Source organism: Megascapheus bottae, chromosome 15 (assembly GCF_031878675.1).
Source record: "Megascapheus bottae isolate mThoBot1 chromosome 15, mThoBot2.hap1, whole genome shotgun sequence".
In the NCBI taxonomy this organism is placed as follows: Eukaryota; Metazoa; Chordata; class Mammalia; order Rodentia; family Geomyidae; genus Megascapheus; species Megascapheus bottae.
Genome location: NC_143523.1, coordinates 13,253,437 through 13,279,514, shown reverse-complemented (window position 1 = coordinate 13,279,514; position 26,078 = coordinate 13,253,437). Strand labels below are relative to the sequence as shown.

Genomic DNA, 26,078 nt, shown 5'->3' with positions numbered 1-26,078 from the left:
GACTGGGGGAATCACTCTGGGCATCTTCTGCTCACCAGCTGTGTGTCTAGGGTCAGTTCCCAGGAGTGAGGGATGATTCCATCAGAGGTGATGTGCAGGAACTTCCAGAGCAGAGCTGAGGGCTGCTGCCACCAGTTGGGCCCAGGTTGGCTTAGAAGGCAGAATCCAGGAGCAGAGGGCCAGGAGGTGTTAGGGTGGCCAGCTTCCACCTGTGTCTTCAGATGCATTCCACAGGTGGATGATGACCACAGCATCTCCTGTCCACTGACCCCTGCCTTTCCCTGGCCCTGGTCCACTTCTGAAATGCTGAATTTTATGGCCCCTGCATGTCATCCCAGCTGCTTAGGCTGAACTCTGAGGATGGCAGTTTGAAAGCCAACCAGGGCAGAAGGATCCTTATCTTCAGTTCATAAGCAAAAAGCCAGAAGTGAAGGTATGGTCCTGAAGTTGTTTTCTTTTTTAAATTAGAATTTTTCATTTAATAGTTATTGTGGCTTCATTTATTAAACTTCTATATGCCAGCTTGGAATTACTGTGTTTTGTCCAAGTAAAGACAGTATCGTTTCTGAGAGAGAGAGAGAGAGAGAGAGAGAGAGAGAGAGAGAGAGAGAGAGAGAGAGAGAGAGAGAGAGAGATCTACAGAGGTGTGGAGGAACGTTGTACCTCCCCTTGGCATTGACCTTGACCATGGCAGGGCAGTGAATGAATTTCCTGACCAAAAGCAGTGGCCATCTCTGGATCCGAAGCATTAGACTTCTGCATATAATAATCCCAGCCCTCTATCCACAGTTTTGCTTTTTGAGGTTTCAGTTACCCATGAGCCACTACATCTTAAATATATTGCATGGAAAATTCTAGGAATACTTCATAGGTTTTAAATTGCAGCCCATTCTGAGGAGTGTGATGACTTCTTTTACCGTCTGGCTTTGTCCCATGGAGAATGTGATGCATCTTTTTTTCTAAGTTCATTAGTTTTTGTCTCAGTTTATGGAAGCACCTGTCTAGGTATGGCAAAGCTTATACTCAGGTCATCTGTATCTTACTTAATAATGGCCTCCCAGTGTAAAAACATAATGCTAGAGAAGTCATGCAGTACTTCTTTAAATGAGAAAGTGAAAGTCTCTGTTCTTACAGGGAAAAATCTTGTGCTAAGGTCTAAGAATGAATCATCTATCTTGTTAGGTATGCTAATCTCACCCTGCCTATGCTCGTCCTCCCTGTGTGTGATAAGTGAATGGAAAGCCATGAGAACAAATTGGAAATGGGCTTTCAGTCAACCATTAATATCTAGGATCCTGTACCCCACAGACAAGAGGGCAGGAAATAAAAGTTGAGATTAGAGAGTGCTCCCTAGCAGTGCTCCAGAAAGGAATTTTTGAGAACAGGAGGAAGCCTAGCTCCCTGCAACCCCCCAGCCCCCAACAGAGAGGAAATCCTGGAGTCACCTTCTCACAGACAAGATTGGGAATGGGGGTAGGGATTCCAGCACATGGAACTTGAATTCTCTTGGTTGCCATTGGAGGTCAAAGTACATACATCCAGTGAAAAAGTAGCTCTAATTCCCCTGCGTGTACACAAACCAGGAGGAGGTGAATTGGCTCAGGCTGATACCCCACCCTGCAGAATCAGCTCCTTAGAGCAAAGGCCTCCAACTTCTTGAAAGAACGAATACTAGCCTTGTATTTAGGTTATGTAAATGACTTCTAAGTGAAAGAGAAACAGTTAAATATTTGACAATCATTTCAGAAATCTTGGTAAAGTCAGAAACTGTAAAAGAATGCTGTGTTGTAAACACTGACATTTAAAAATCATTTCCTTAAATATATCCAGTGATGGAAATCCATTACCCATTAGAAAAGACATGACTTGTTAAACTGTAACCCCTCTATATATTATCTTTTTTAAATTTTTATTTTTATTTTTTCACATATTTTTATTGTAATTGTAATTAATAGAAGAGTTACATTATATTCACCAGATAGAAGGTGCATTACTTCACAAACATTGACACCCTTTCTCATGTCTTGGTCCCCATTTCCCTTCCCCCATCCCCGCCCCTCATCTTGTTTTCCCCCCTTCCCTATCCGATTTCAAATAACCAAATACGCATATATACAAAATATCAGATAACAACAAGGTGAAATACTGTAACAATATGAGATAACCAAGAGACAGCAAAAGAAATGAGAGATAGTACATTAAGGACAACAATCACTCATTATATGGCTTTTGTTTCTATATCCTGGAGGTCCTTTCACTTAGCGTCATACTATATGGCCTTAAGTATCTAGGTTTTGTTCTATTTATACATTATCTTTATAATAACAATTTTGAAAAGACATGAAAGCTCTTAATGAACAACTAGAATTTTTTACAGAGCATCTTGAACTCAAATGCCTCACTTCTTTTTGTAGCTTTTTTGATCAAGGTTGCTGCTCTACTACTTGAGCCATATGTTGCTAGTTAACTGGAGATAAGAGTCTCATGGATTTTGTCAGTCTGGGATGGCTTCAAACCATGATCCTCAGATCTCATCCTTCTGAATAGCCAAAGTTACAAACATAAGTCATAGCACCTAAGTAATAACAAGAATTTCCATGCTTTTATTTTATTTTATTTTATTTATTTTTGTCATGAAGCTTGAACTCTGAGCCTGGGCATGGTCCCTGAACTCTTTAGCTCTTCAGCTCAAGGCTAAGGCTCTACCACTTGAGTTACAGTGCTACTTCATCTATGGTATTTTTACCTCCATAAGCTCCTTTTTTTCCAACATTTTTCTGTCCCTTGCAGTTTATTTTGATACAAGAGATTTGGTTGGGTTTATTGTTCACTTCATAATACAACTGTGAATATATATTACTTTTGAAGGCATTCTTCCAGGTATCAATAAAGTTGTAAAGAAAACTTCTAGACTAAGTTTGTTTCAGATATTATTAATTCATAGTTGATTTAAGCAAGTATATGGTAATTTAATCTTTAATATTAAACTTGTTACTCAACAAAATAATTCTTAATTAGCAACAATTCCCAATAAACAAATAATTCTAATTGCTAGAATAAGAAAAAATTTTAAAACATTGCCTCTTATTCTTACCTTTTGTGTTTAGAGATAAAAGCATAGATAAATTTATGAGAGAGTAGGAATTTTGTTACAGTAATATCACTTAATTCTTGAGTTTTTCTGAGCTTGGTGCTTCTTCAGTGATTTTGAGAGTAAAGAGTTAGAAATTAGCAGGTACCCATGGCTCACATCTATAATCCTTAGCTGCTCAAAAGGCTGAGATCTGAGAATTCTGATTCAAAGCCAGTCTGGACAGAAAAGTGTATAAGATGCTTATTGCCAATTAACTAGCAAAAATCTACAAGTGGAGATACAGTTCAAATAGTAAAGCACTAGCCTTGAGTAAAAAAATCTAAGGGACACCAAAACATGAGAAAGGTTATCAATGTATGTGAAGTAATACACCTTCTATCTGGTGAATATAATGTAACCCTTCTATTAATTACAATTATATATGAAAAAAATCTAAGGGACAAATTTAAGCCCTAATACTAACATTTAAAAGAAGGAGGAGGAAGAGGAGGAGGAGAAGAGGAAGAAGTTATTGTTGTTACCTTACAAAGGGAATGTTGTTCAGTCTTTGGAGTTTTTGTTATATTTTAGTTTCTGGAAAGTACCCTGAAAAGACTACCAAAATTTCCCCAAAAATTGTTAAGCCTGTTCTCCTTTTACTTAAAGGCAAATCTGTGTAACTTAAACTATTCCTCCAAAAAGATCATTAAAGAAGCATGAGTCATTATTCTTAACCTGTACATCAAAACCTTGGAGCTGCCAGTGTAGGCCAGACTTGCTTCCAGTCAAGAGAGGTCTGGTACCATCTTCAAAGTCAATAAATGTCTTGTTAGGTATCCTATGACAGTCATCCTGTTTCAGAATTCTAAAGTCTAGTTCTTGGATGGATGAATGGATAGATGGATGGAGGGGAGGGAGTGAAAGAAAGAAAGAGGACCCAAGGAAGCAATGACTACCAGACTGCCAGAACTATTGTTGACTGTGGTAGCTCTACAGGGATGAAATCTTCCAGAACAATGAAATTTGTTATCCTCATGCATCCTACGATGTCTGGATCTATATCCGTCTTCAATATACTTTTCAATATTTAACTGGATTTGGAATAGCCCCAGGCAGAACTGCAAGTTGTAAACCACACTTCATTCTTAGACTGTTGTCTACCAGGAAGACTCATCGCAGTCTCTGATCCCAAGAGCTTCACAGATACAGCAGTGTACTTGTTGGTGCATGATGTGAGTGAAGACCTCGTGGGTTAGCGTCTGCCTTCCTTTCATGGAGTCAAGGTGAAGGAATGGGAAGGGATGCGGTGTTTCAGATAGAACACTTTTAAGACGAAAGTACATAAATGGAAACTAGGGATCTAGCCATTTATTTGTTCCTTTGAGGCTGTTGGTGTGTGCAGCCATTGGGAATCTGAAAGAGCCTTGCTTGAAGACCTCAACTCTTAGCCTTGTTAGTTTGCCCAAGGAGATGTAAAGCCTGCATCACGCCCCTGCCTTTGGAAGTTTTATTTTCCAGGAAGGTAAATATACTTAGCTCATTGATGTTCTGGCTCACTGTACCTTTTCTGTAGCATGACTGATGCTGACATCAGATTTCATGTTCAAAATAAGGACCTAGTATCCTTGCAAAAAATGTAAATTAATGTTGTTTTCTAAAGTGCTTAGTTTTAGTTGCATGAAATGTAAGGCAAGATTGTTGAATTATTAAGCAATATAGAGCTGTACTGAAGGGCAGTTAAAGATTTTTATCTTTCTAGGCTTTAAATATTAGTTATTTACTTTCTCTAACTTCTTTATTTAGGATTCTGATGCTGTCATTGAATTCAATAATACACTAATCATCTGCCAGGAAGAAGGCTATTTAAATGTGATTCCATTGGGATTTGTGACTTAGCCTTAAAATTTAGACCTTCCTTTTATTGTACTCAAAATTTTTCATTTACTTTTTATTTTTTTTCCTTTCTTTTCTTTATTTTTTTGCCGGTCCTGGAGCTTGAACTCAGGGCCTGGGCACTGTGCTTAGTCATGTTTGCTCAAGGCTAGCACTCTACCACTTGAGCCACAGTGCCACTTCAGGCTTTTTCTGTGTATATGGTTCTGAGGAATCAAACCGAGGGCTTCATGCATGCACTCTACCACTAGGCTACGCTCCTTGCCCCTCAAAAACTTTTCATCTACTGAAGTATTACCACTTTAAAGTCAGCCACTTGAAATGTCACTTTTGATCAGCAATGTATTATTTCTTTTATTCATTGCATAGTTCTTGGGTGACCAGGAGTGGGGTGAGTCCCTTACACTGAGTGCAGACTGTGGTTGTTTAGTGGCTGAGGTGGGATTCAAATCTCCATCCATTTGGGATTCAAATCCTCCATTTGCTTCTCAAAGGGAGCTATCAGCCTCTATTCTCAGATTCTGTGTTGGCCCTGGGGTTGCACTGAATCACTTGCATTCATGTGAGAGGAAAGAGAGACAGAGGTAGACAGGTGATGGAGTTGATTCTGAATCACCCCTAAGGACTGCAGAATCCTTACCAGGAGGGTCTGCAAGCTGGGGCTGCCCCCTCGGGAGAGAATGGATTAGATGAAGTGGGACTTTGGAAGTGACTGGACTTTGTGTCCAGGTAGAAGGAGAGACTGAAAAAGAGGGGATAAGGAAAATGGCACCAGGGGCCACAGAGAAGAGGTAATGTATTTAGTGTGGCCAAAGCAGAGAATGAGGGTTCTGTGTCACACCTAGCCCCTCAACCCTTATTACATCCTTCACTTTAACCTCTGTCCTCCAGGGTTCTAACCAGGGTCTTTTATTTTGCTGAGGTAGAAGCTCTCAAGGTGACCTGCATGCAACTTCAGGAGTTTGATTGTATCCCACAGAACTGGAAGGTGCAGAGGACACGTCCCAACTCTTCTCTGTCTTAGGTCATTGCACATCCCACCATCCGAAGCCTGGGTGACATCGGGAATGTGGCTGGCACCTTGGGATGTCAGGCATCTTCCCTCTGGGCCCATTCTAGCCCCTTATCTAAGGTGCTCAGTGTTGAGTGTCAGAGAGACAGTCCTGCCTCTCACCTGTCCCTAATTAAAGACTAGACTGCGACCCACCTTTTCCAGGAACTCAGGGAATTCTAGGAAGCTGAAAGAAACGCCCAGGGAAGGACCTCTGGACCCAGTCCACAACGTCAAACTGTCTTGGCCTTTTGTCTGACGGCCACTAGATGGCAGAACCACATCATTTTATTCCAGTACATGGACTCAATAATTGAGGTGGCTCTTTCTAAAAAATTATGTATATGAAAATGGTTTTCTGATTTCCTGATTATAGAGTATAGAAACACAAAATGGAACAAAAGAAAATTACTCCAGTCATTTAAATTTAATAAAGCAGGCTTAAAAACAGCTATTTAGAGGAGCTCAGTAGAGAGGAAATAAGTCTACAATCAATATGAACCACATTTTATGGCACAAAGCTGTGTGCCCACTAGACTCTAAAGGAACACCTCTTCCCTTTCTTCTTTTCTCCTATCCCTCCGCTCTTTCTCTCTCTTTCTGTCTCTCGCTCTCGCTCTTCCTATTTCCTTCAGTCCCTCTCTTCCTCTCTTTCTTGTGGAACTTGAGATTTTGATACAGGGCTTTGGGACTGTTAAGCAAGCTCTCTTCTCACTTGAACCATACTTTAGCCCTTTACTTTTCATTTCTTTTTAGGTACAATTTCCCTCATTTGGTTTTGAATCTTGATCTTGTATCTCAGCCTCTTGAACAGTAGGCATCACAAATGTAAATGTACACCAGCTACAATATAAAAGTAGCTATGGGTTGCCTACAGTGGTCACCTACCACCCGTGGGCATAAAGTCGATTTTCTCCTGAATTCCTAGGCATGGTACAGAAAACAATCACTGGTTGCCTAAGAAAGAATAGGAAGGTCTGGGGAGGATTTGGGATTTGAGGGAAGATTTGGAAGTTGAGTTTTCAAAGAAAGGACAGAGTGGATGCTGGAAGACAGGCAGAGTGTGAGGACCAAAGCCAGGGTAGGAAGGAGTTGTCAAGCTAGGCCGCAAACACAGGTTCTGTCAGGAAAATGCCTATAGGCCACCAGATGGGGGCACTGGGTCTCAATGGCACTGTGCTGGGCCACTGGAGGTCCAGGCCCCAGAAAAGCTGCCCAGTAGCCTGGAAGACATGACAATTTAGCTATGAAACCAGAAGCTCCTATGGAAGCTTTGCACAAGGCCAGAAGTCAAGAAAATAAAAGCAGAGTAGAAAGTAGCAAACCAATTTCACACTGTCTGAGGTGGCCCCAGCAGCATGGGGTCTTGCCTGTCTCTGCTGAGAGGTTCTGTGGATCCCTGCCATTCCCCCGGGGAGAGGAAAGGACAAAAGGCTCCATCTCACAATCGGAGACTCTGGTTTGGATCGTGTGAGCTTTCTTCCTGGCACATGGTCTTTGTTTTGCAGCTTTTATGGCAGGAGACAAAAGGGCGAGAGGATATGTGTGTGAAGAACTGGGGTAGACAGCATCCCCGTCATGATACATTCTCCAGAGAACTCTCCAGGGAGCCTCATCCTTTGAGAACCACACTGATCCCTCCTTGAGGGTTCTGTCCCTTGCCATGGTCACCTCTCATGATTTCATCACCTCTCAGTGCCATTACACTGGCAGGTTTATTTCCCTATGCGTTTGGGCAGGGACAAGCTACACACAAGCAAGCACATACAGTACTAGAAATACGAACCACCACCGAACTGAATGCTGGTGGCTCACATCTGTAATTTTAGCTATTCAAGAGACTGAGGATCATGGCTCAAAGCCAGCTTGGACAGGAATATTTGTGACATTCATCTCCATTTAATTAGCAAAAATATGGAAAGTGTGGCTCAGGTGGTAGGAAGCCAGCCTTGAGTATAAAAGCCAAGTGACAGTGGGAGTCCCTGGGTTCTAGCCCTAGTGTTGGGGAGAGAGGGGGGGAGCACACTAAGAGAGACCAACTAAGTCTTATAATAGAGGAATACTCTTGAGTGTATGTATGTATACAGAATGTATACCCTGTTGCTTCTCTAATGAACAGGTGATCTCAGGAAATTTGCACATGAGTTCTTTAATCCCCAGCTTGCCAGGCTTCTCTCTGGCAAGGGACTCTGCTGCAAGGGAATTGTCTGATTGTGAGAAGGAGAAAAGGATGAAGTGGTCAGAGAAGACGCCAGCTGCTCCATATTCTACACCTGAGAGCAGCCAAAATACAGACAACTCCTCTTGTCTCCCAGCCACTCTCTCAGGCTACTTAAAGAGAACCTAGCTCATTATTTCTCCTGAATGATTTTTTTTAATCCTCTGTTAGTCTTTATTAGCAAAATGTTGTTTGTTGTTGTTGTTGTTGTTTTCGCAAGTCGCGTTTCAGATCTAATTTTCGTTCTTGTTCACAGAGCTGAGGATAGCAAGTAGCCAAGAGGACCGCCCCGGGCGGCAGGTGTGGTCACCTCATTTGAGCTCTCTGCTGTCTGCATTGGCTACGACTCTCCCTCAGGAAATGGTGAAAAGCATGGTTATTCACTTGCTACCTGTGGTGCTTGATGTGTGCACATTTTCCTTGTTGCATTTGGAGGGTTGGGAGGGGAAGCAGTAGAAACTCCTCTATCTTTCCCTTTATGTAAAACCACAGTGAAATGTTTATCCACCTCTTCTGAAAAACAAGCACCTTTTCTCGGCTGCTTTTGTATGCAGTGCTAGTTCGAGTGCCTTTAGATGGAGCAAAACCAGATAGGTATGGTGGCACATGCCTGTGATCCTAGACGTTGCAGAGAGAAAGCTGATGGATTGTGAGTTCAAGGCCAGCCTGGTATGAGTTCTGGAATTAGCCTGAGATATATCACAAGATCTAGTCTCTAAAACAGAATCAAAAACAAAACCTCAGAGCCAAAAACCACTCTTATGAACTGCTGAATTTCCTATCAACTTACACTCTGTTTTTGTTTATTTAGTTGCTATGATCTTAACTATTTGCCACCCACATGGGTGCTCTTATACACAACCTTTTGTGGATGGACTCATGGGTAGGTTGGTGCATACTTATTTCTTCAAGCCTGTGTGTATGGCTTAGGCTGCTCACACTCATCATCTTGGCTGAGCCACTCATATGTCCTTTCCAGAGTTTCACTCTTAAAGATCTGCTGCTGGCTGTGTTGTAGAAGTCTCTATTTCCTCCTTTTGAACCCCATCCCCCAAAGCGCTTTCCACAGGAAGCTGTCAGGGTAGGAGGGGGCTCCATGTAGAGACTGACCATTTCTGCCCGTCAGCAGAGAAGGCCAGTGTGACCTTCCCAAATGAGTCTGAATGGTCCTATGGAAAACTCCAGTGTAGAACTCACTGCTGATTCAGTCACGGGCCTCTAGGGCCTGCCAGCCCATGCCAGTCTCCTGTCCCCTGCCAAGCTCTGAGCATGCTGAGTTTCTACTACTACAGAGAAGAGGGCAACTCCCTCTCTGTGGTCTCAGGGCGAAGCCTGCACCTGCTACGGAGGGGGCTGCTTCCTGATGGAGACTCCAGGTATTTCTCTCTTCTCCATTTCCTCCCTGCACTGCCCAGGCCTGGGTATGTTGTAAGTCTTGTGGGGATGTCCTCTGTTAAAACCATGAGTAAATCCCTCCAGAAATATTTAGACAGAGCAACTACAAAAACCAGAGCTCTCGATGGGGATGGAACAGCCCCAGGGAGCTGTGTACCCACTGGTGGTGTGTTTACTGCTTCCTGGGGAATGTCTACAAACAGACAGAGCTGCCGGGATGCCAAGCCATGAGAGGGTTTTAGAAAAGAAATAGGAGTGGGTTTGCATGCTTCTCTTCTCTTCCAAATATAGAAAGGCATAATGCACGTTTCCAGCAGCCCCAGGGATCTGTAAGAGGATAAAATCAGTATTTATCTACTCCAGTGATGGGGAAAATTATACCAGCACCCAGAGTGGATTGTAAAAGCCCATTGTGTTCTTCCTGAGGTTTGCCAAGTCTTTGTCAAGTGGGCAGAATATTTTTATCCTGAGGTGTTGTCTAGGGCAAATGGCTATAGATTCTTCATATAAATAGCCAGCCACACTGTGTCATCCTTTTTGACTCCTGACTTGGTTGTAGTGAAAATGTCTGAGTTGGCCTCACCCTGTGAGATGGCAGATTGCTGTCTACCTGGGCACTTAAGAGGATGTGGTTTGTATTGTGTTGCTGGTGGAGTTTGTCACATCATGTCTAAAACCATTGGACAGTGAAGGTAATAGGATTTTCCTGAATTCTAAGAGGCAGCGGGGAGGGAAAGGAAGAGTGGGATTAGGCAACAGCGCCTTCTGCCTGCTTCAGGAATTACCTTTCCAGTCCATCTAAATGTACACCAATCCACACTCCGTAAGTCACTTCATTAGCAGAGTGTAGTGTGCTGCCATCTTGCTCGCCTGACCCTATGCACAGTGATTTAGTGACCAGATTTGTAGATTTTTTTTAAATCTTCAGTCAATTGTGGAACACACAAGCTTTTAAGAGGATTTAGCACATTGGATTCACTAGTCTGATTTACCATGGGCTTTGCTCTTTGTGACAGCTTCCAAAACAAGAACCCAGTATTTCTTTCAAGCAAAATAATCTTGGGGAATGTCTTGGGGATGTTAAACAACAAAACAGAGGCCAAGATAAATACTAGATTTATCTGCAGAGAATTAACGAAGGGAGAGGAAATGGGAAGCAGGCCTGGCCTAGAGGGTAGCATGGAAAGTATGATAATAGCTGTTAATTCCTTTGTCAAACCCAAGACTTAAAATATTCATATACCTGACTGGGATGAATTTTCCCGACTGGGAAAAATTCCTCCATTATTTGATTTCTTTGTTTTAGTGCTAGTACTGGGTTTGAACTCAGGGCTTTGCATTCTCACTTGGCTTTTTCATTCAAGGCTGGCATTCTGCACTTGAGCCACATCTCCACTTCTGGCTTTTTGCTGGTTAATTGGAGATTATGTCTCATGGATGTTTCTGTGTGAACTAGTTTGGAACCACAATCCTCAGATCACAGCCTTCTGAGTAGCTAGGCTTACAGGCATGAGCCACTGGTACTCAGCTGTCTGTGCCATTTGAAAGACTCTGGACTGAGAGACGCTTAGTGTGCATTTCTTTCTCCTGCCCCATTAGGGTTTTTGTGACAGCCTTTGTCATCTGTTCTAGCATCTGCTACAGAAAGGTTGGTCATATGAACCTGGTGTGGGGACAGCTACCTTGACAAAATCTTGTCTGTGGGGATGATGGTTGGCCGAAGAAGTTTCTAAGCTGGATATTTGAAAGCTTCTTAAATCTCTTCTTAGCCCCTTTCCTCCTGTCTGGCCTCTGGGGGACCCCTTGGGACCTTGTCAGAGCTTTGGAATGCTGCCATTTTGCTGCAGTAAGCTAACTAATTAGTTTTCCCTATCCCTGGGGCTCTTTCTGCATCCCATAGCAGCCCATTATCTAGAGTTCCACTGGGCTCTGGCAGCTGGTTTCCAGGCAGATGGTGACTCCTTTTCAGTAGCTAAATCTGGGGTAACAAGCCTATACCTTCCTATATCCTTTCAGCAGGAAGGGGGACTCCAGCAATGTGTCACAGAAGAGAGGGTCTCTGGGACAACGTCACTCATCATGACGCATCCTAGGACCCTGTCAGAGGTGGTATTAAAGTAACTGGTTTACCTGGGTTTGCTGTCAGGGCTCGGTCCTCTGTGCAGGGTTCAGAGTTGTTATGAATTACACTATGACAGCCCTATACCCACGCTGATACCTGGGGCAATGTTGGTGTGCTGTGATTTGTGAGATACCGCCATGTCTGACCTGCTGGTCCAGGGGCCACGAGGCTGAGATGTGTAGAAAGGTCACAATCCAGTGCCACCAGCTGGTACTCTACCCTGTAACCAGGAAAATGCTGTCCTTACCTGTTCTTTTCTAGTTGGCTCTACAGAGAACCAAGGAGAAAAGGGACATTAGTATAGGGTCAGAGTTTCCTTCAGACTTTGTGATCCTGAAGTCTGAGGCCATAACTCTGCAACAGGGTCAAAGTACAGTCCTGGGCAGCTACTCCTTTGCCTCTGAAGCCTGAAGCTTCCTGGCAACTCTCAGGTCTGAAGAATGTGTACCCAGTTAGACTGGAAGTGACTTGGGATCTAGGCCTATGGTATCGCATCAGCTGAAGTGCTGTTTATTCACTCACAAAGTATGCCTGACAAGCTGAGCTGAGAAACAGCAGGAAACTAATCCAGATCCTGCCTTCACCTTTTCCTGTCGCATAAGTACAGAGGTGTAACCCTGTAGTCCCAACTATGGGGAGGTTGAGGCAAAAAGATTTCTTGACTCTGGCAGTTCAAGGCCAGCGTGGGCAAAGTAGTAAGTAAGACCTCATCTAAAAGTAGATAGGTACTTAGTGTTAATTAAAACATCCTTTATCTTCTAACAGGAGATGGACATGACTGTAATTCATTTAGGTCAGGTGATACAGTGTGATTTACATGCCAAAGGGATAACAGGTCAGAGTCAGAAGTATGTGGTAAACTCAGCTTCTGGACTCTCTTTCATACAGAATTGCTCAATACAATCATTTCAGTCCTCTCCCCTCCTTGGTTTTCTAGTCATTTTGCATTTCATTTGTCCCTCCAGTTATGTAGGTGCTGGAGGCTGATCCATTGCCAGCCCACAGCCAGCTCTTCTGGGCTTCTGGGCGAGGTAGGTGCACTGGACTGGAATTGGGTGATCCCTCACTAATGCATACCCGTGGCCTGGGAAGGCTTAGGTTTAACACAAAGCTGCTTGGGTTAGAAGGAACCATTAATACTGACTGACACAAATCTCCCAAAGAGGAAGAAGATATCAAGTTAGGGGCAAACTAGGGCGAGGCACCTTACCTTTTGGAGATGTTTACCAGATGAAATTAATCATATTCCCCATTCAGTGTCAGGTCTTTCCATAGCCACAGACGGTGTCGTCTTTCAAGTGTGGGTAACTTTATTCCCTAGTTGTGTTCCTTTTTTAAATCAGATTAACCAAGCGTAATTCATGTTAGAGGTGGTGAATTCATTTTGCAAGTTTTAATGGGAGCAGTGTGGTCTGAATAGTCCTGTGACTTAGCTCCAAGCTTGTTCTTTTATAAGACCCTTGTGCTCATCTTTTCTTTTGCTCATCTCTGAGGAGTGATGACTACTTTCAAAAGTCATGCTCGCTTCGGCTGTACATACACTAAAATTAAAATGATACAGAGATTCGCATGGCCCCCGTACAAGGACGACATGAAAATGATTTATAATTAAAAAAGAAAGTCATGTCATCTTGGGCTCTGGTGGCTAGCTACCCAGGAGGCTGAGATCTGAGGATCAAAGCCAGCATAGGCAGGAAAATCTGCTCCAATTGACCAGCAAAAAGCCAGGAGACTCAAATAGCAGAGAACCAACTGTGGGCGAAAGAAATCTAAGGGACCAGTGTCCAAACTGAATTCAAGCGCCAGTACTGGCACAAAACCAACAAACAAACCTCATGGCTTGTTTGTTACTTGGTCCTTATTGAAGAACATAAGAATTTTATCTCTTCAGAGGTTGTAAAGCATAAATATGTCCCCCCCTTTTTAAATTTTAAGCAGGTTTCTTTGGAAATTTTTCATGCATGCCTTTGGTCATGCCCCCACCCCTTTCCTCTCCTGCTGGTCCCCTGTGGTCAGTGTCAGTAGAACTGTTGGCAGGTAGCAAGAGAGAAATCCTACTCCCGTGTGTGAGGCATGTCCATACAGAAGCATACACATCCTCCTAAAGTTGTGGGACCACAGGGAGACCCCGCCACCATTGCATCTCCACGTCTGTGGACTGTGTCAGTCATGAAGTGCCTACTGTGTCCCACTGAATTTATCTATCTTGCATACTTGTTATCCTAGCTATAGTAGGAAGCAAAAGTAGAAGGCTGGCCTCTGCAAAAAGCAAGACTCTGTCTCAAAATTAACCAGAGCAAAAGGGACTAGAAGTGTGAATCAAGAGGTAAAGTGCCTGGCTAACAATCATGAAGCCCTGAGTTCAAAATCTAATAAGTCAGTCCATGGCAGTCCTGTTGAAACAGGAATATAGCAAGATGGAATCAGAAAGCTAGTGCTGGTCTATAATCAGGACAAAGGTGGGAAGAGGAAAGAGAAATGTCACTTCCAGCGATTCTGAGACACTTCTATGGTTTAATGTCAAAGAGGACTGAGGGCATGGCTCAAGGACAGTTACCTGGCAAGCTTACCCTGCGTGTAATTTCTTAGTGCTGCAGGAAAGGAATTTGAGTTGGGAGCCAGCCACTCCTGAGGCCAAGACAGAAGCAGTAGGATCATGGTTCAAAGCTGGCACTTGAGCAGACCCTATCTGAAAAAATAAAATAAGAAAAGGGGTTAGGGCTATGGCTCAATTAGAAGAGCACCTACCTAGCAAGCACGAGATTCTAAGTTTAAATCCCAGCACTTCTCTCCCCAACCTCCCAAAACAGCCCACATTTATCAGGTACCTGCTGACTTTCCATTTTCCCTTGTCTTCATCCAGCTTGGCATTGGTTGAGATGGAGGTCTTGTGACCTTTGTGCCTGGGCTGGCCTCAAACCACAGTCTTCCCTATCTTCAGCTCCTGAGTAACTGGTATTAGGTATTAGTATTTGAACTCTGTGTGAATCTTTTTGTGTTTTGATCCTTGACTGTGTTACTTATGTGAAACTTCATATTTCTTCACGTTGTCATGACTTGTTTGTTGTGAGATTTCACTACAAGAATATGCAAGGGTTTAGCCATTCTCCCATAAATGTTGTCTGGGTTACTTCCGGTTTGAAACTGTTATGCCTCTGCTTTTTGGTACATGTTTGCATTACCCAAGGCAATAATGCCCTGTCGCAGGTGTATGAGAGCTCAGCTTCGGTGGATTCTGCCCATCTTCCACAGTGCACTTCACAGTGGATTCCCTCTTGCACTTTCCAGTGCTTGACCACTCTAGGATGGTAATTCTAACTTATATTTTGCTAACATCCAGCAAACTTTATGGTGATAAGTAAACAGAGCCATTTGTCCACCCCAGGTGTTTTCTTCACAGATATCCTGGCTTTCTGTCCTGGGCACAGGAGGCCCCTCCTGCCCCACTTTCCAGCACAGCCCCTGATCAATTTTCTTTTTCTCTAGTATGAAGAAGAAAAATGGCTCTTCACGGTCATTCAGGACCACCCAGGACCAAAGAACTACGTTTCAGTATAATATGAATTTTGAGAAGGTGGGGAAATGTATCATAATAAATAATAAGAACTTCGACAAAGTGACAGGTATGTGGGGTCGGGGACTTCAGCCAACTTCTCCTTTCCATTTTCCCCATTTGTATTATTCACCAGAGAAATTCCATGCCCATTTCTGCGACCTCCGAAGTTTTAGTCCTGTGTCCAGGGCAAAACATGCAGAGAAGCTGGGAACTTTTCATCTAAGGCCCCAGCATGGGGCTCAGAATCAAAGGTTCTTAGTGGGGCTTAGTGGCTCAGTGGGGCTGGGAATTACCATGAGGTGCTCACCTTCTGTGGACTGAGTCCCCCTCCCATGAATTTGCTTCTCATTTCATTTGTGACCTCAAAGGTGACACATACTCATAGCATTTACGTTGAAGGGCTGGGGCTCTAGGTTAGACTCAGTGCTGGCCTGGTGAGAATCAGCAGACAGGGCTGCTACTCCAAGACCTCATTGAATTCCCACAGGTATGAGTGTCCGAAATGGAACAGACAAAGATGCCGAGGCCCTTTTCAAGTGCTTCCGAAGCCTGGGGTTTGAAGTGGTGATTTACAATGACCGCTCTTGTGCCGAGATGCAAGATCTACTTAAACGAGGTGAGCACCTGCGCCTCTTGCTCTGCCTTCCTTGTGCATGGAGAGTAGTAGGAGAGAGCTCGAAAGGCCTTGGGAAGACAAGTAGACTTCAACATGGTGAGCCTTCTCCCTCTGGCTGCTCCATCTCTGTCTTGCGAGAGGCAGGTCCCTCAGACTACTTCAGTTTCAATTCCAGCAAGAGAAAGACATTCCAAATGATCAGAATTGGTCACTTAAAAAAATCTGGTAAGCGCAAACTCTCCAGCAGAGAGACATCCCCCTAGATTTTGTATAATTTGTTTTGTTTTGTTTTTTAGTATGGCATATTCAAGATTTTATTTCATTGGATCTTTAATACAGTTGGAACAATTCTGGCGAACCATCTGTTTGCATGCCCACTTTGTGTTAATTTCTTTATTGTTTTAAGTAGTTGCACAAAGGGGTTTTAAGTCATCTTGATCAATGCCGCCCCTTTCTTGTTCTCCTTCCCCCATCTCTCCCAACCCCACCCATCCCCTCAAGTACCTGGTTCCCTTTTCACAAATGTGTATTGAGTATTATGACTGTGTTTGTCCCCACCCCCACTTCCTAAGGCACATGCCCACTTTTTTTTTTTTGGTCGGTCATGGAGCCTGAACTCTGGGTCTGGGCACTGTCCCTGAGCTCTTCTTCAGCTCAAGGATACCACCCTACCCCTGGACCAGGGCTTTGTCCCTTAGCTCTTTAGTTCAAGGCTACTGCCCTACCCCTACATCCACAGCACCACTTCCAATTTTGTAGTGGTTAATTGGAGATTAGAGTCTCACAGACTTTAGTGCCTGGGCTGGCTTTGAACCTAGATCCTCAGATCTCAGCTTCTTGAGTAGCTAGAATTACAGGCGTGAGCCACTGAGATTGGCACATAGCCACTTCTTAAATCTTCTGGAAGGGCTTTAGATAAGGAGTGATTGAAGGGCAAATTAGGGGCCAAATCAGACCTCAAGCTCTGTGTTCTATGTCCGACCTACTTACCACACCAGTGTCACTTGGGCTTCTGTGGCATTTGGGCAAATGTTTGCAAGTAGAATCTAATCAGTTCATTATAAAGGGATCCTCATATAGTAGATGGTTTACTGTAGTTTTTCTTAGTTACAAAATGAAAAAAAAAAAACCTGACCTTTCCCCCTCTCAAAACTAGACATCTCTTGCTAATTCCTTTGAATGTGAATCTTACAAACTGACCTTTTGCACCTTACTAGTCACGTGGTAGAGCAGACTTGAAATCAGGGGTTTCAGCTATGGGTCAAGTCTGGTTCTAATATCTAGGTGACCCATACAAGGCTACCTACCTTATCTTCCTGATTACTTTGTTCTGGTGAAATGGTCCTAGTGTACCCCTCCCCCACTCCACTCCCATTTCTTAGAGTGTGGGGCAGAATAGCCAGGAGAAATTCTGTGAGCACATTTATAAGGTATAGCAGCCTCTGTAGGCATAAGGCAGTGTACCAATTGTCTGTGGTTTTTGTTCTTGTGGATGATATATTATTCCACCCACACCCAAAGCTTGTTATCAACAGGGAATTCTACCAAATCAGCAAAGCAATTATTTCTCTTAGTTGTGTGTGTGATATATTTCTGTGAAGAAAATCTCTCCTTTCCCAACTAGCAATTCATCTAAGAACCAAACTAAGAATCCTAACTTTCCTCAGCATCGTTTTTGTTTCTCAAAACTAATACAGACAGGCTGGGAATGTGGCTTAGTTGGAGAGTGCTTGCTTAGCATGCATGACGCCCTAGGTTCAATTCCTCAGTGCCACATAAACAGGAAAAGCCAGAAGTGGTGCTGTGGTTCAAGTGGTAGAATGCTGATCTTGAGAAAAAGAAGCTCAGGGACAATGCCCACACCCTGAGCTCAAGCCCCAGGACTGGAAAAACAAAAACAGAAAACCAACTAATATAGAAATCTTTGTGGAAATATCCATGCACTGGTGTCTCGGTGATGAGGAGAGGGAAGACCCAGGCCTGTTGGTGAGAACCACGGAGCAGCAGGACTTGACAGCTTCTCCTTCCCTCCCCAGGCTTGTCATGGCTCAAGCTTGAGCTTCCCAGGCAAAGTTATGACAGCACTCCAAGGCTACACTTTTTATATAAAAATAAGTCCTACTTGAAGGGACATTTGAAAAAGATAATTCATGTAAAGTGCCTGCCCTGAGTGCTGGGACTTAGAGTAAATTCAGAACCTTCTAAATTATATTCTTGTCCCTTCATTGGGCATCAACAGGAAGAGCCCATATCTGTTAGCTAGTTACCTAGCTAGTTGGTTAGTTTGTATACAAGAACTTTCACTATTTGATAGGGAAGGGGGGAAAACCAAGACGGCTGCGGGGTGTGGGGGGGGAGGGAAATGGGTACCAAGACATGTGAAAGGGTATCAATGTATGTGAATTAATGCACCTTCTATCTGGCAAATATCATGTAACCCTTTTATTAATTACAATAAAAAAATACAAAAAAAAAAAAAGAACTTTCACTGAGTTGAAGCTGGGTCACATTGACCAATCCATCCAACATTGTTTTTTTTTTTCCTTTCCTTTCCTTTCCTTTCCTTTCTTACTTTTGTTGGTTGTGGGGCTTGAACCTACATTTTTCATTATGTTTCTTAACAACAACAACAACAACAAATGCTACAAGAACTAGCATTTGAACTGAGGGCCTTGTGATTGCTATGTAGGCACTGCCCACCTGAGTCCTCCTCCAGCCCTTTCTGCTTTTGTTTTTTGATTAGGATCACACATTTATGCCCATGCCTACGGTGATCTTCCTGTTTAGGATCCCTTCATAGCTAGCTGACAAGTGTGCACCACCACACCTCGCTTTTATTGGTTAAGATGGGACTGGCGACTAAATTTTCTCCTCTGGGCTGTTGAACTGCTCTCCCTCCTATACCTCCTGAGTATGAATTATTGGTTTGAGCCACTGAGTCTGACTTTAATTTTGTTTTTTTATTGTACTAACTAAATGACATATGATCTAAAGATTACAGTGCCCATTGTTTTTAAGTGTTCAATTCAGTGTCATTAAGCAGATTCAAATTATGCATCTCCAGAATACTTTCCTTCTTCTGTCACTGAAACATTACACCCATTGAACACCTAACTTCATTCTCTTTTACTTTTCTCCCCATTCCCAGCTACTGGCAATCAGTATTCTGCTTTCTCTCTGTGAACTTGATCTCTCTCAGCTACTTACCAAGGTAGCCTTATAGTAGTTGTCCTTTGGCATTTATTCTTATTGGTATGTTTTTTTTCTCAACAAATAACTTGCATGGTACTTACTATGGGACCTATTTTACAAATTCATCATGTCTAGTATTATCAATTCTGCTTCACACATAAGCAACACTTAACCCAGTGTCAAATAACTTGCCGAATGCAAGGCTCTGCCCTTCAGCTCCCAGTGAGCTGTCTTCCAGACATTGCTTGAACACCTTAGACGTTATGAGGCCACTCTAGCTTGGGTGCTGACTGAGCAAATTCTCTCTAACTTCTCTTCAGAGGAATGGTCCGATCCAATCCACATCTTCTGACAAGAGCCTTTTCTCTACTCCAGCCCCTCCTTGGGCACTCCTGGTCCTTCTGGAGTGGTCATTGGTGGACGACTCTCTGAAGTGCCACATCTTCCATCCTGAAGGACATAAGTTTTAACTTTTCAGTATTTACATTGCTTGCTTGCAGCTTCTGAGGAGGACCACAGCAACTCAGCCTGCTTTGCCTGTATCATATTGAGCCATGGAGAAGAAAATTTAATTTATGGAAAAGATGGTGTGACACCACTAAAGGACTTAACAGCCCATTTTAGGGGAGATCGGTGCAGAACCCTTTTAGAGAAACCCAAACTCTTCTTCATTCAGGTAATCACTTTTCAAAGCCAGTAGGAATGAGCATAGGACAGGAGTTCAGAGACATGGGGATTTGCATTTTCTTTACAAATGTCTATGCCATCGCCATGGGGTAGGCAGATTTGGGTTTGTGAGTTGTGCTTGTTTTGCCTTGGAAAGATTGGCTGTGTAGATGCAGCGGATCACACGTTAGGAAGGTTGGTTTAAGCTCTTGCAGCATTTTGCTTTGCTCACGATGTAGTCATTTATCCCCCATCAGATGATTACTGAGCTGCTGGCATTTACTAGGCACAGTTCCTGACCCTGGAACACAGCAGTGAGCAGCACATGCTTCTCTGCTTCTGGCCCCATGGAGTGATACGTGCTTTGGTATCTAGGCTTGCCGAGGGACAGAGCTGGATGATGGGATCCAGGCTGACTCCGGACCAATCGATGACACGGATGCCAATCCCCGCTATAAGATCCCAGTTGAAGCTGACTTTCTCTTCGCCTACTCCACAGTTCCAGGTATCCAGCTTACTGTCTGCTGCTTTACCAGTCCATTCCATGATCCTCATGCAGGACTACATGAATTCCTGCTGCCACAGGTTTATTATCCCTAACTGCAAATACAAACCTTTTTGAGACCCAATATGCCGGGGCCAACCGGCAGCAAACCAGGGTTCGCAGATTGGGGTTCCTGAAATCGGGGGCAAGGACTAGGAAGAAATAGAAGAGAGACAGACACACCGGGTCCGGGATGTCCGCAGTCCAGGCAAAGACTGCCGCGTTTATTTTCCACTCCCCCTTCTTCCCTCCTCCTGACCCAGGGAACCTCCAGGTGTTACATTCATATGGTAATTCTCAGGTCATTTACATAGAATAGGGCCAGAAAGCAATAAGACAATAAAGCCATCGGCTGATACAAGTCAAGGTACAGTTTGATTCCACTCTGGCTCCCAACACCAATAGAAAATTCAAGTTTTGAGTTTGAAGCATTTCATATTGTACTTTTTTTAAATTTTGGTTCCCATACTGGGCTTGACCTTAGGACCTGAGCTCCATCCCTTAACATGTTTTGCTCAAAGGTGGTGATCTAAAACTTGAGCCACAGCTCCATTCACTTTTTTTGGTGATTAATTAGAGGTAAAGTATCATAGACTTTCCTGCCCAGTCTGGCTTTAAACTGTAATCATATCTCAGTTTCATGAGTAACTTGGTGTAGGCCACAAGCACCCAACTCTACATTTTCTTATTCAGTAAAATCTATGCAGTCATTTAAAAATGGGAAACACTTTGCTCCCAAGTCTTTAGAAAAGGGATACCTTTTTCTAGCTCGAACTTAGTGGCTTTTAAGTTATATAAATGTATCACTCCTACTGATGTTCTGAAGGTCAGAATGCCAGAGTGAATTGACTGGACTGTATCCTCTCTGGAAGCTCTAGAGGAAATCTGTTTCTATTCATCCTTTTCTAGCATGTTAGAATACCCCATATTCCTTGGCTTGTGACGTTTTCCTACATCTAAAACCAGGAACTTCACATCTTATTAGCTTCTCCTCTCCTCTCCTTCCCCCTCCCCTCCCCACTCCTTTCCTCTTCTCCCTCTCCCTCTGCCTGACCTCCCTTTCCTTCCCTTCTCCTCTTTCTCTCCACAACTGCCAAAGGATGCTGGGCCCACCCAGGAAGTCTGGGATCATCTAGTCTGTTCTGTACCCCTCATGACATCTACAGTTATTTTGCCACATAAGGAAATGAACCCATAGGTTCCAGAGTTAGGCATACTAATTACATACCACAGGATGCATTTACTTTTTATCTCATTTGGTATTACCGTTAGTAGTAACTAAAAAACAAATGGTGACTCACACTTGACTAGCTTAGTCAAGAGGCTGAGATCTGAGGGTAAGCAAGCCCCAGGCAGGAAAGTGATTAAGACTGCATCTCCAGTTAACAGCAAAAAGCTAGAAGCAAAAGCTGTGGCTCAAGCAGAAAGCGAAGGGAGATCCTGAGGTTTTGAGTTCAAAGCCCAGTACTGGCACCAAAATAAAAGAAGAAATGTTCTGGAGTGTTTTCTAGTTGAGAGAGAGAGTGTGTGTGTGTGTATATATGTATGTGTATACGCATTCTCATCGGTGAGTCATGCAATCAGTTGGCTGATGTGAGCTTTCTTTCCTGTAAAAGGCTATTACTCGTGGAGGAACCCGGGAAGAGGCTCGTGGTTTGTGCAGGCCCTCTGCTCCGTCCTGGATGAGCATGGCAAAAACCTGGAGATCATGCAGATCCTCACGAGGGTGAACAACAGGGTGGCCAGGCACTTTGAGTCCCAGTCCGATGACCCCCGCTTCAATGAGAAGAAGCAGATCCCATGTGTGGTCACCATGCTCACCAAAGAACTTTATTTCCGCCAGTGACCTCCCTCCACCTTCTAGCCAAGGACTTTACTTCTGCCAGTGACCTCCGCCTTCTAGCCAAGAAGCTATAGCTGGGTAGTTGACAAGTCAAATCGTTATTATGTGTATAACTTTGATGGCATTTGGAACATTCAGAAATGTTACGAGCCTTTACTTTCAGGAAAATTTATTGATTCAGCAAGGAAGAAACTAGGGATTTCAGAGTTTTCAGACTTTCTTTGTTTTCACTCTGTTGCACATGTGTTGACTTTGTAATTTGCCCTTAATCAATTTCCTGTTGGTACCTCTTTCTCCTTGCCATCACACTAGTTACAGGCTATAGAGGTGACCCCTGGGGAAGGCTGTGGAGAGTTGAGGCCCTATCCCCTGCAGAGAGAATCTCCAGTTTGTTTGGGTAGTTTTAAGAAAGAAAAAAGAAACAGAACATCTAAAAGGATATTGATTGGCCATTCCATAGTTTGAGTGATTTTTGGATTAAGGTAAATTCTCAGGCAAATCTTCCCAGGTAAGTGAGAAGAGGAAAAGTTTTGATGATTCTAATATATGCCCTTCAAGAACTATTCCAGAAAAATAAAAAGCCATTCTAGGTCTTTCAATAGAAAGAACTTAATACAGGGAATTTACCTCCATAGATGATATTCTATAGCTGACACGGAATAATGAAAGAAAGTGTGGTTGGTTTCCTGGGTTTATAAACTGGGTGAGGGCTGCTTGCTGGGTGCTAGGACCCCAAGAAACTGTGGGAAATGAAGCCTTTGCAAGAACAAAGTCACTGCCTGAGATGGAGACAGGCCAGAGCTCAGTCAAACACTGAAAAAATATCCTGGCCTTTCCAGTCCTTGCATCTTCCTTGGGCAACTTCCCAATCTATCCATACCTGGAAATCAGCCAGTATGGCCTCAGGGAATTGTGATTTCCCATGTTATGCAGAAGAGCAAAGGAAGTGAGACAGGAACAAGGAATGTAAGCCTCATCATAATGTGAATATAAGTAATCGTATTCCCTGGTGTTCACCAATTCATCCTTTCAAACATTTGTTCCCCTGAGTCGTCAGATGCTCTACATATGTGTCAAATAATCTACTCCCATTTTATGTGGAAAATAATGTGTTTGAACTTTAAAATTTACCTGCAACTGTTTAGATTATTTGAAAGCTTATTCCAAGTAAAATTTTGGGGACCTCTAATGTTCTAAGAAGTTTTTAGCAAAGATTTGAGGACTTCCATTTTCAAAGTGGTATTATCTCTTGAATTCTTTATAAATTTCTACTTTTTCTCTACCTAATAACTGGTTAACAAATGTTTGTATTTATTGATTAAAATGTGATTGCTCAGTTCCTAACTGGCTCAGATTGCATTCTCCTTAACATTATTTATAGTGTTGCAGAACTGACTCTACTGACTTGGCTTCAACACAAAATACAATATATCATCTCAATAAGATGATGAAGCCAGAAGACAACAACATAAGTAATCAGCCAGGAAGCTGAATTTGACCACATAAAGGGTTAGTTAACCTGTAAAGCTGTTTGGGATGAACTACCACTTATTAATTTGGCAAAAAAATCAGATTATGTAGAAGGTACTTTTTGTGCTGGTATTGGGACTTGAACTCAGAACTTAGGCACTAACCCATTAGCTTTTACTCAAGACTGGCACACAGCCATTTGTGCCACAAACCCCACTTCAACCTTTTTTGGTAGTTAATTGAAGATAAGAGTCTCATAGACTTTTCTGCCCTGGACTAACTTTAAACCATGATTCTCAGTTCTCAGGTCTCTTGGGTATTTAGGACTATAGGCATGAACCATAGGAACCCAGCAAAAGTATCTTCTTTCAAAAAGGAAACCAGTTTAGGACTAGTTTGCTGGGATTGCTTTTTATTCTTTGTTTCCCGCTATCTAAAATGTAGAAAATGTTCACTTTTTTTAGGGTGAATCATGAATCAAGAACCAACAAGAATCTGCCCATCTCTTCCCAGAATTCACTGGCTTTTCTTTGGAAAGTAGACTGTCCTGTAAAATCCATAGCACAGCCGTGTGCCTAAGTGCAGTTGCAAGTACAAACCACAGCATTCTTATTTGCTTCTTGGGTTTCATTAAAGAGAAAGCAGCCGCCATCCCAAGCATTACAATCATTTTTTTTCCTCTGAGCAGTGATGGATTAGAAATACTAAACCAGAAAGTTAGTTCAGGTACATTAAAATATGAAAAACTCTGATGCCTGAAACATTGCTGATCCTAAGCGTTTTAGAAAAAAGCTACACAACCTGCACCAGAAACTCTGCTAAGAAACTCTTCCTACGCCTTGTTACTCGTTGGGCTGACTTGATCCTCAAGCTAAGAAATCCAGTTCCCTAGCTGCACATATTTCATTCACACCTTCTTGTTTATCTTTGCCTATTCTGGAAGTCAGAACTTGATAGCGTACCACTTCTCAATGTTACTGAAAAGCCACGGTCCCTATTTGCAGAGGGATAAGATAGAGCACTGCCTTTGTCACACACAAGGAAGACAAGCAGTCTTGGTGATGAACACATGAATGTAAAATGAGCTCAAATCTGAATTCCTGTTTGTTTATCTTCAAGGCACCACTATTTAAACTGTTAGCTAGTGATATATTCATAGATTCTGTCCTCTGGGATTTTTTTTGGTCTTACATAAACTACCAGAAGCCTGTTATGTTTATGAATGGCTCAAAACAGATCTCAAAATTAAGTGCCAGGACTTGTTGTCTACAGATGATTTGAAACTTCAAGGAAATGAATCTTTCCTGTGAGATAGAAAATGGCGCCCACTGAAACATAGACATTGGCTGACTGCATCTTTCATTTGGCCCAGTCTTGTGATGTTTCATCTGAAATATGTCCTTTAGAGCTTTAGGCCTAGACCCAACTCCAGGGCTTCCCATATGACAAGTCTGGCTACTTTCCCCAATTCAACAAAGATGAATAAAACAGTGAAGGAGAGAGAAAGGAGGTTGGTTTATTATGTGACATGGGCATACCATGGAAGAGGCAGCCCATCTTCAAGGTATAGACAGGAGCCTTAGGTTTAAATAGAGGCAGAATTTAGGGTGAGGACAAAAGATAATGATATAGCAATTATGAATAATTATTCATAGGAATCAAATAGTCCAGGTCAAAGTATGGTCTGATTGATCATTACCAAGGGATTTTGGAGAAACTTACATTGTCACCACAAGGGGCACCATTCAGCTGTAATGTGAGTCATGGTTGCCTAATGGGTGGTCTGTCCAGTTCCATCCATTCCTCAATGGAAAGATGGAATCTGTACCTGGATCCAAGGTAGCTGCAGAGTGAATGACTCAGAGCAAAGATAGGTACAGAATAAACACAGAGATGCCAAGCTTTTCTCCTGTGTTTAGCTAATTCATGGACTCAAGCATAAAGTCTGTTCTCAGCAAAAGGGTCTCAAGTACCTGCCACATTTGAAGCCTACCCTTCCACCCAGGTTCTTACCATTCAGGACCTTTGCAGAAAGCATCTGACTAGTTGAGAAGCTGTGGAAGTCAGTCAGTAGGAACAATTCATCTGTGTTACCACGGTCCCTCAGTGTGCTTGTGGGAATTGGTTCCTGGACCCCAAATATTGGATGCTCAAGACCCTTCCAAAAGGGCACTGTGTTTATATATAACCCGTGTACATCCTCTAGTATAATTTTAACCATTTGTAGAATATTTTAAATGTCTAACACGTTATAAATGTTAACTAAATAGTTGGTACACTATATTGTTAGGGAATAATAAGAAAAATCTGTATATGTTCAGAACTGATATAATTTCTCCCTCTCCCCCAAAATATTTTCTGATCCTTGGTGGGTTGGATCTACAAGTGTTTCTATCAAAAAAGAGGGCTAACTGAAATCAACCAGAAGGGGGCGACAAA

At 42.9% G+C, this 26,078-nt stretch overlaps 1 protein-coding gene and 1 non-coding gene across 6 annotated transcripts in view; both read left to right on the top strand.

Moving 5' to 3' along the window:
- Casp7 (caspase 7) overlaps nucleotides 1-23,513 on the top strand; it is a 29,282-nt gene extending 5,769 nt beyond the window's left edge. For 4 of the 5 annotated variants that reach the window (XM_090345810.1, XM_090345812.1, XM_090345811.1 and 1 more), the window contains 5 exons: nucleotides 15,239-15,375; nucleotides 15,796-15,924; nucleotides 19,617-19,792; nucleotides 20,158-20,287; nucleotides 21,943-23,513. In XM_090345810.1, coding sequence (XP_090201936.1) covers nucleotides 15,239-15,375; nucleotides 15,796-15,924; nucleotides 19,617-19,792; nucleotides 20,158-20,287; nucleotides 21,943-22,172 — 802 coding nt within the window. In that variant the 3' untranslated portion in view covers nucleotides 22,173-23,513. Of the gene's footprint in view, nucleotides 1-8,491; nucleotides 8,599-15,238; nucleotides 15,376-15,795; nucleotides 15,925-19,616; nucleotides 19,793-20,157; nucleotides 20,288-21,942 lie in introns of all 5 variants that reach the window. The other variant, XM_090345814.1, reaches the window with a different exon arrangement.
- Nucleotides 13,272-13,373, top strand: LOC150053822 (U6 spliceosomal RNA). Its single transcript, XR_016537981.1, has one exon. It is a non-coding gene; the product is annotated as a U6 spliceosomal RNA (small nuclear RNA).
- Nucleotides 23,514-26,078: the final 2,565 nt, after the last annotated feature.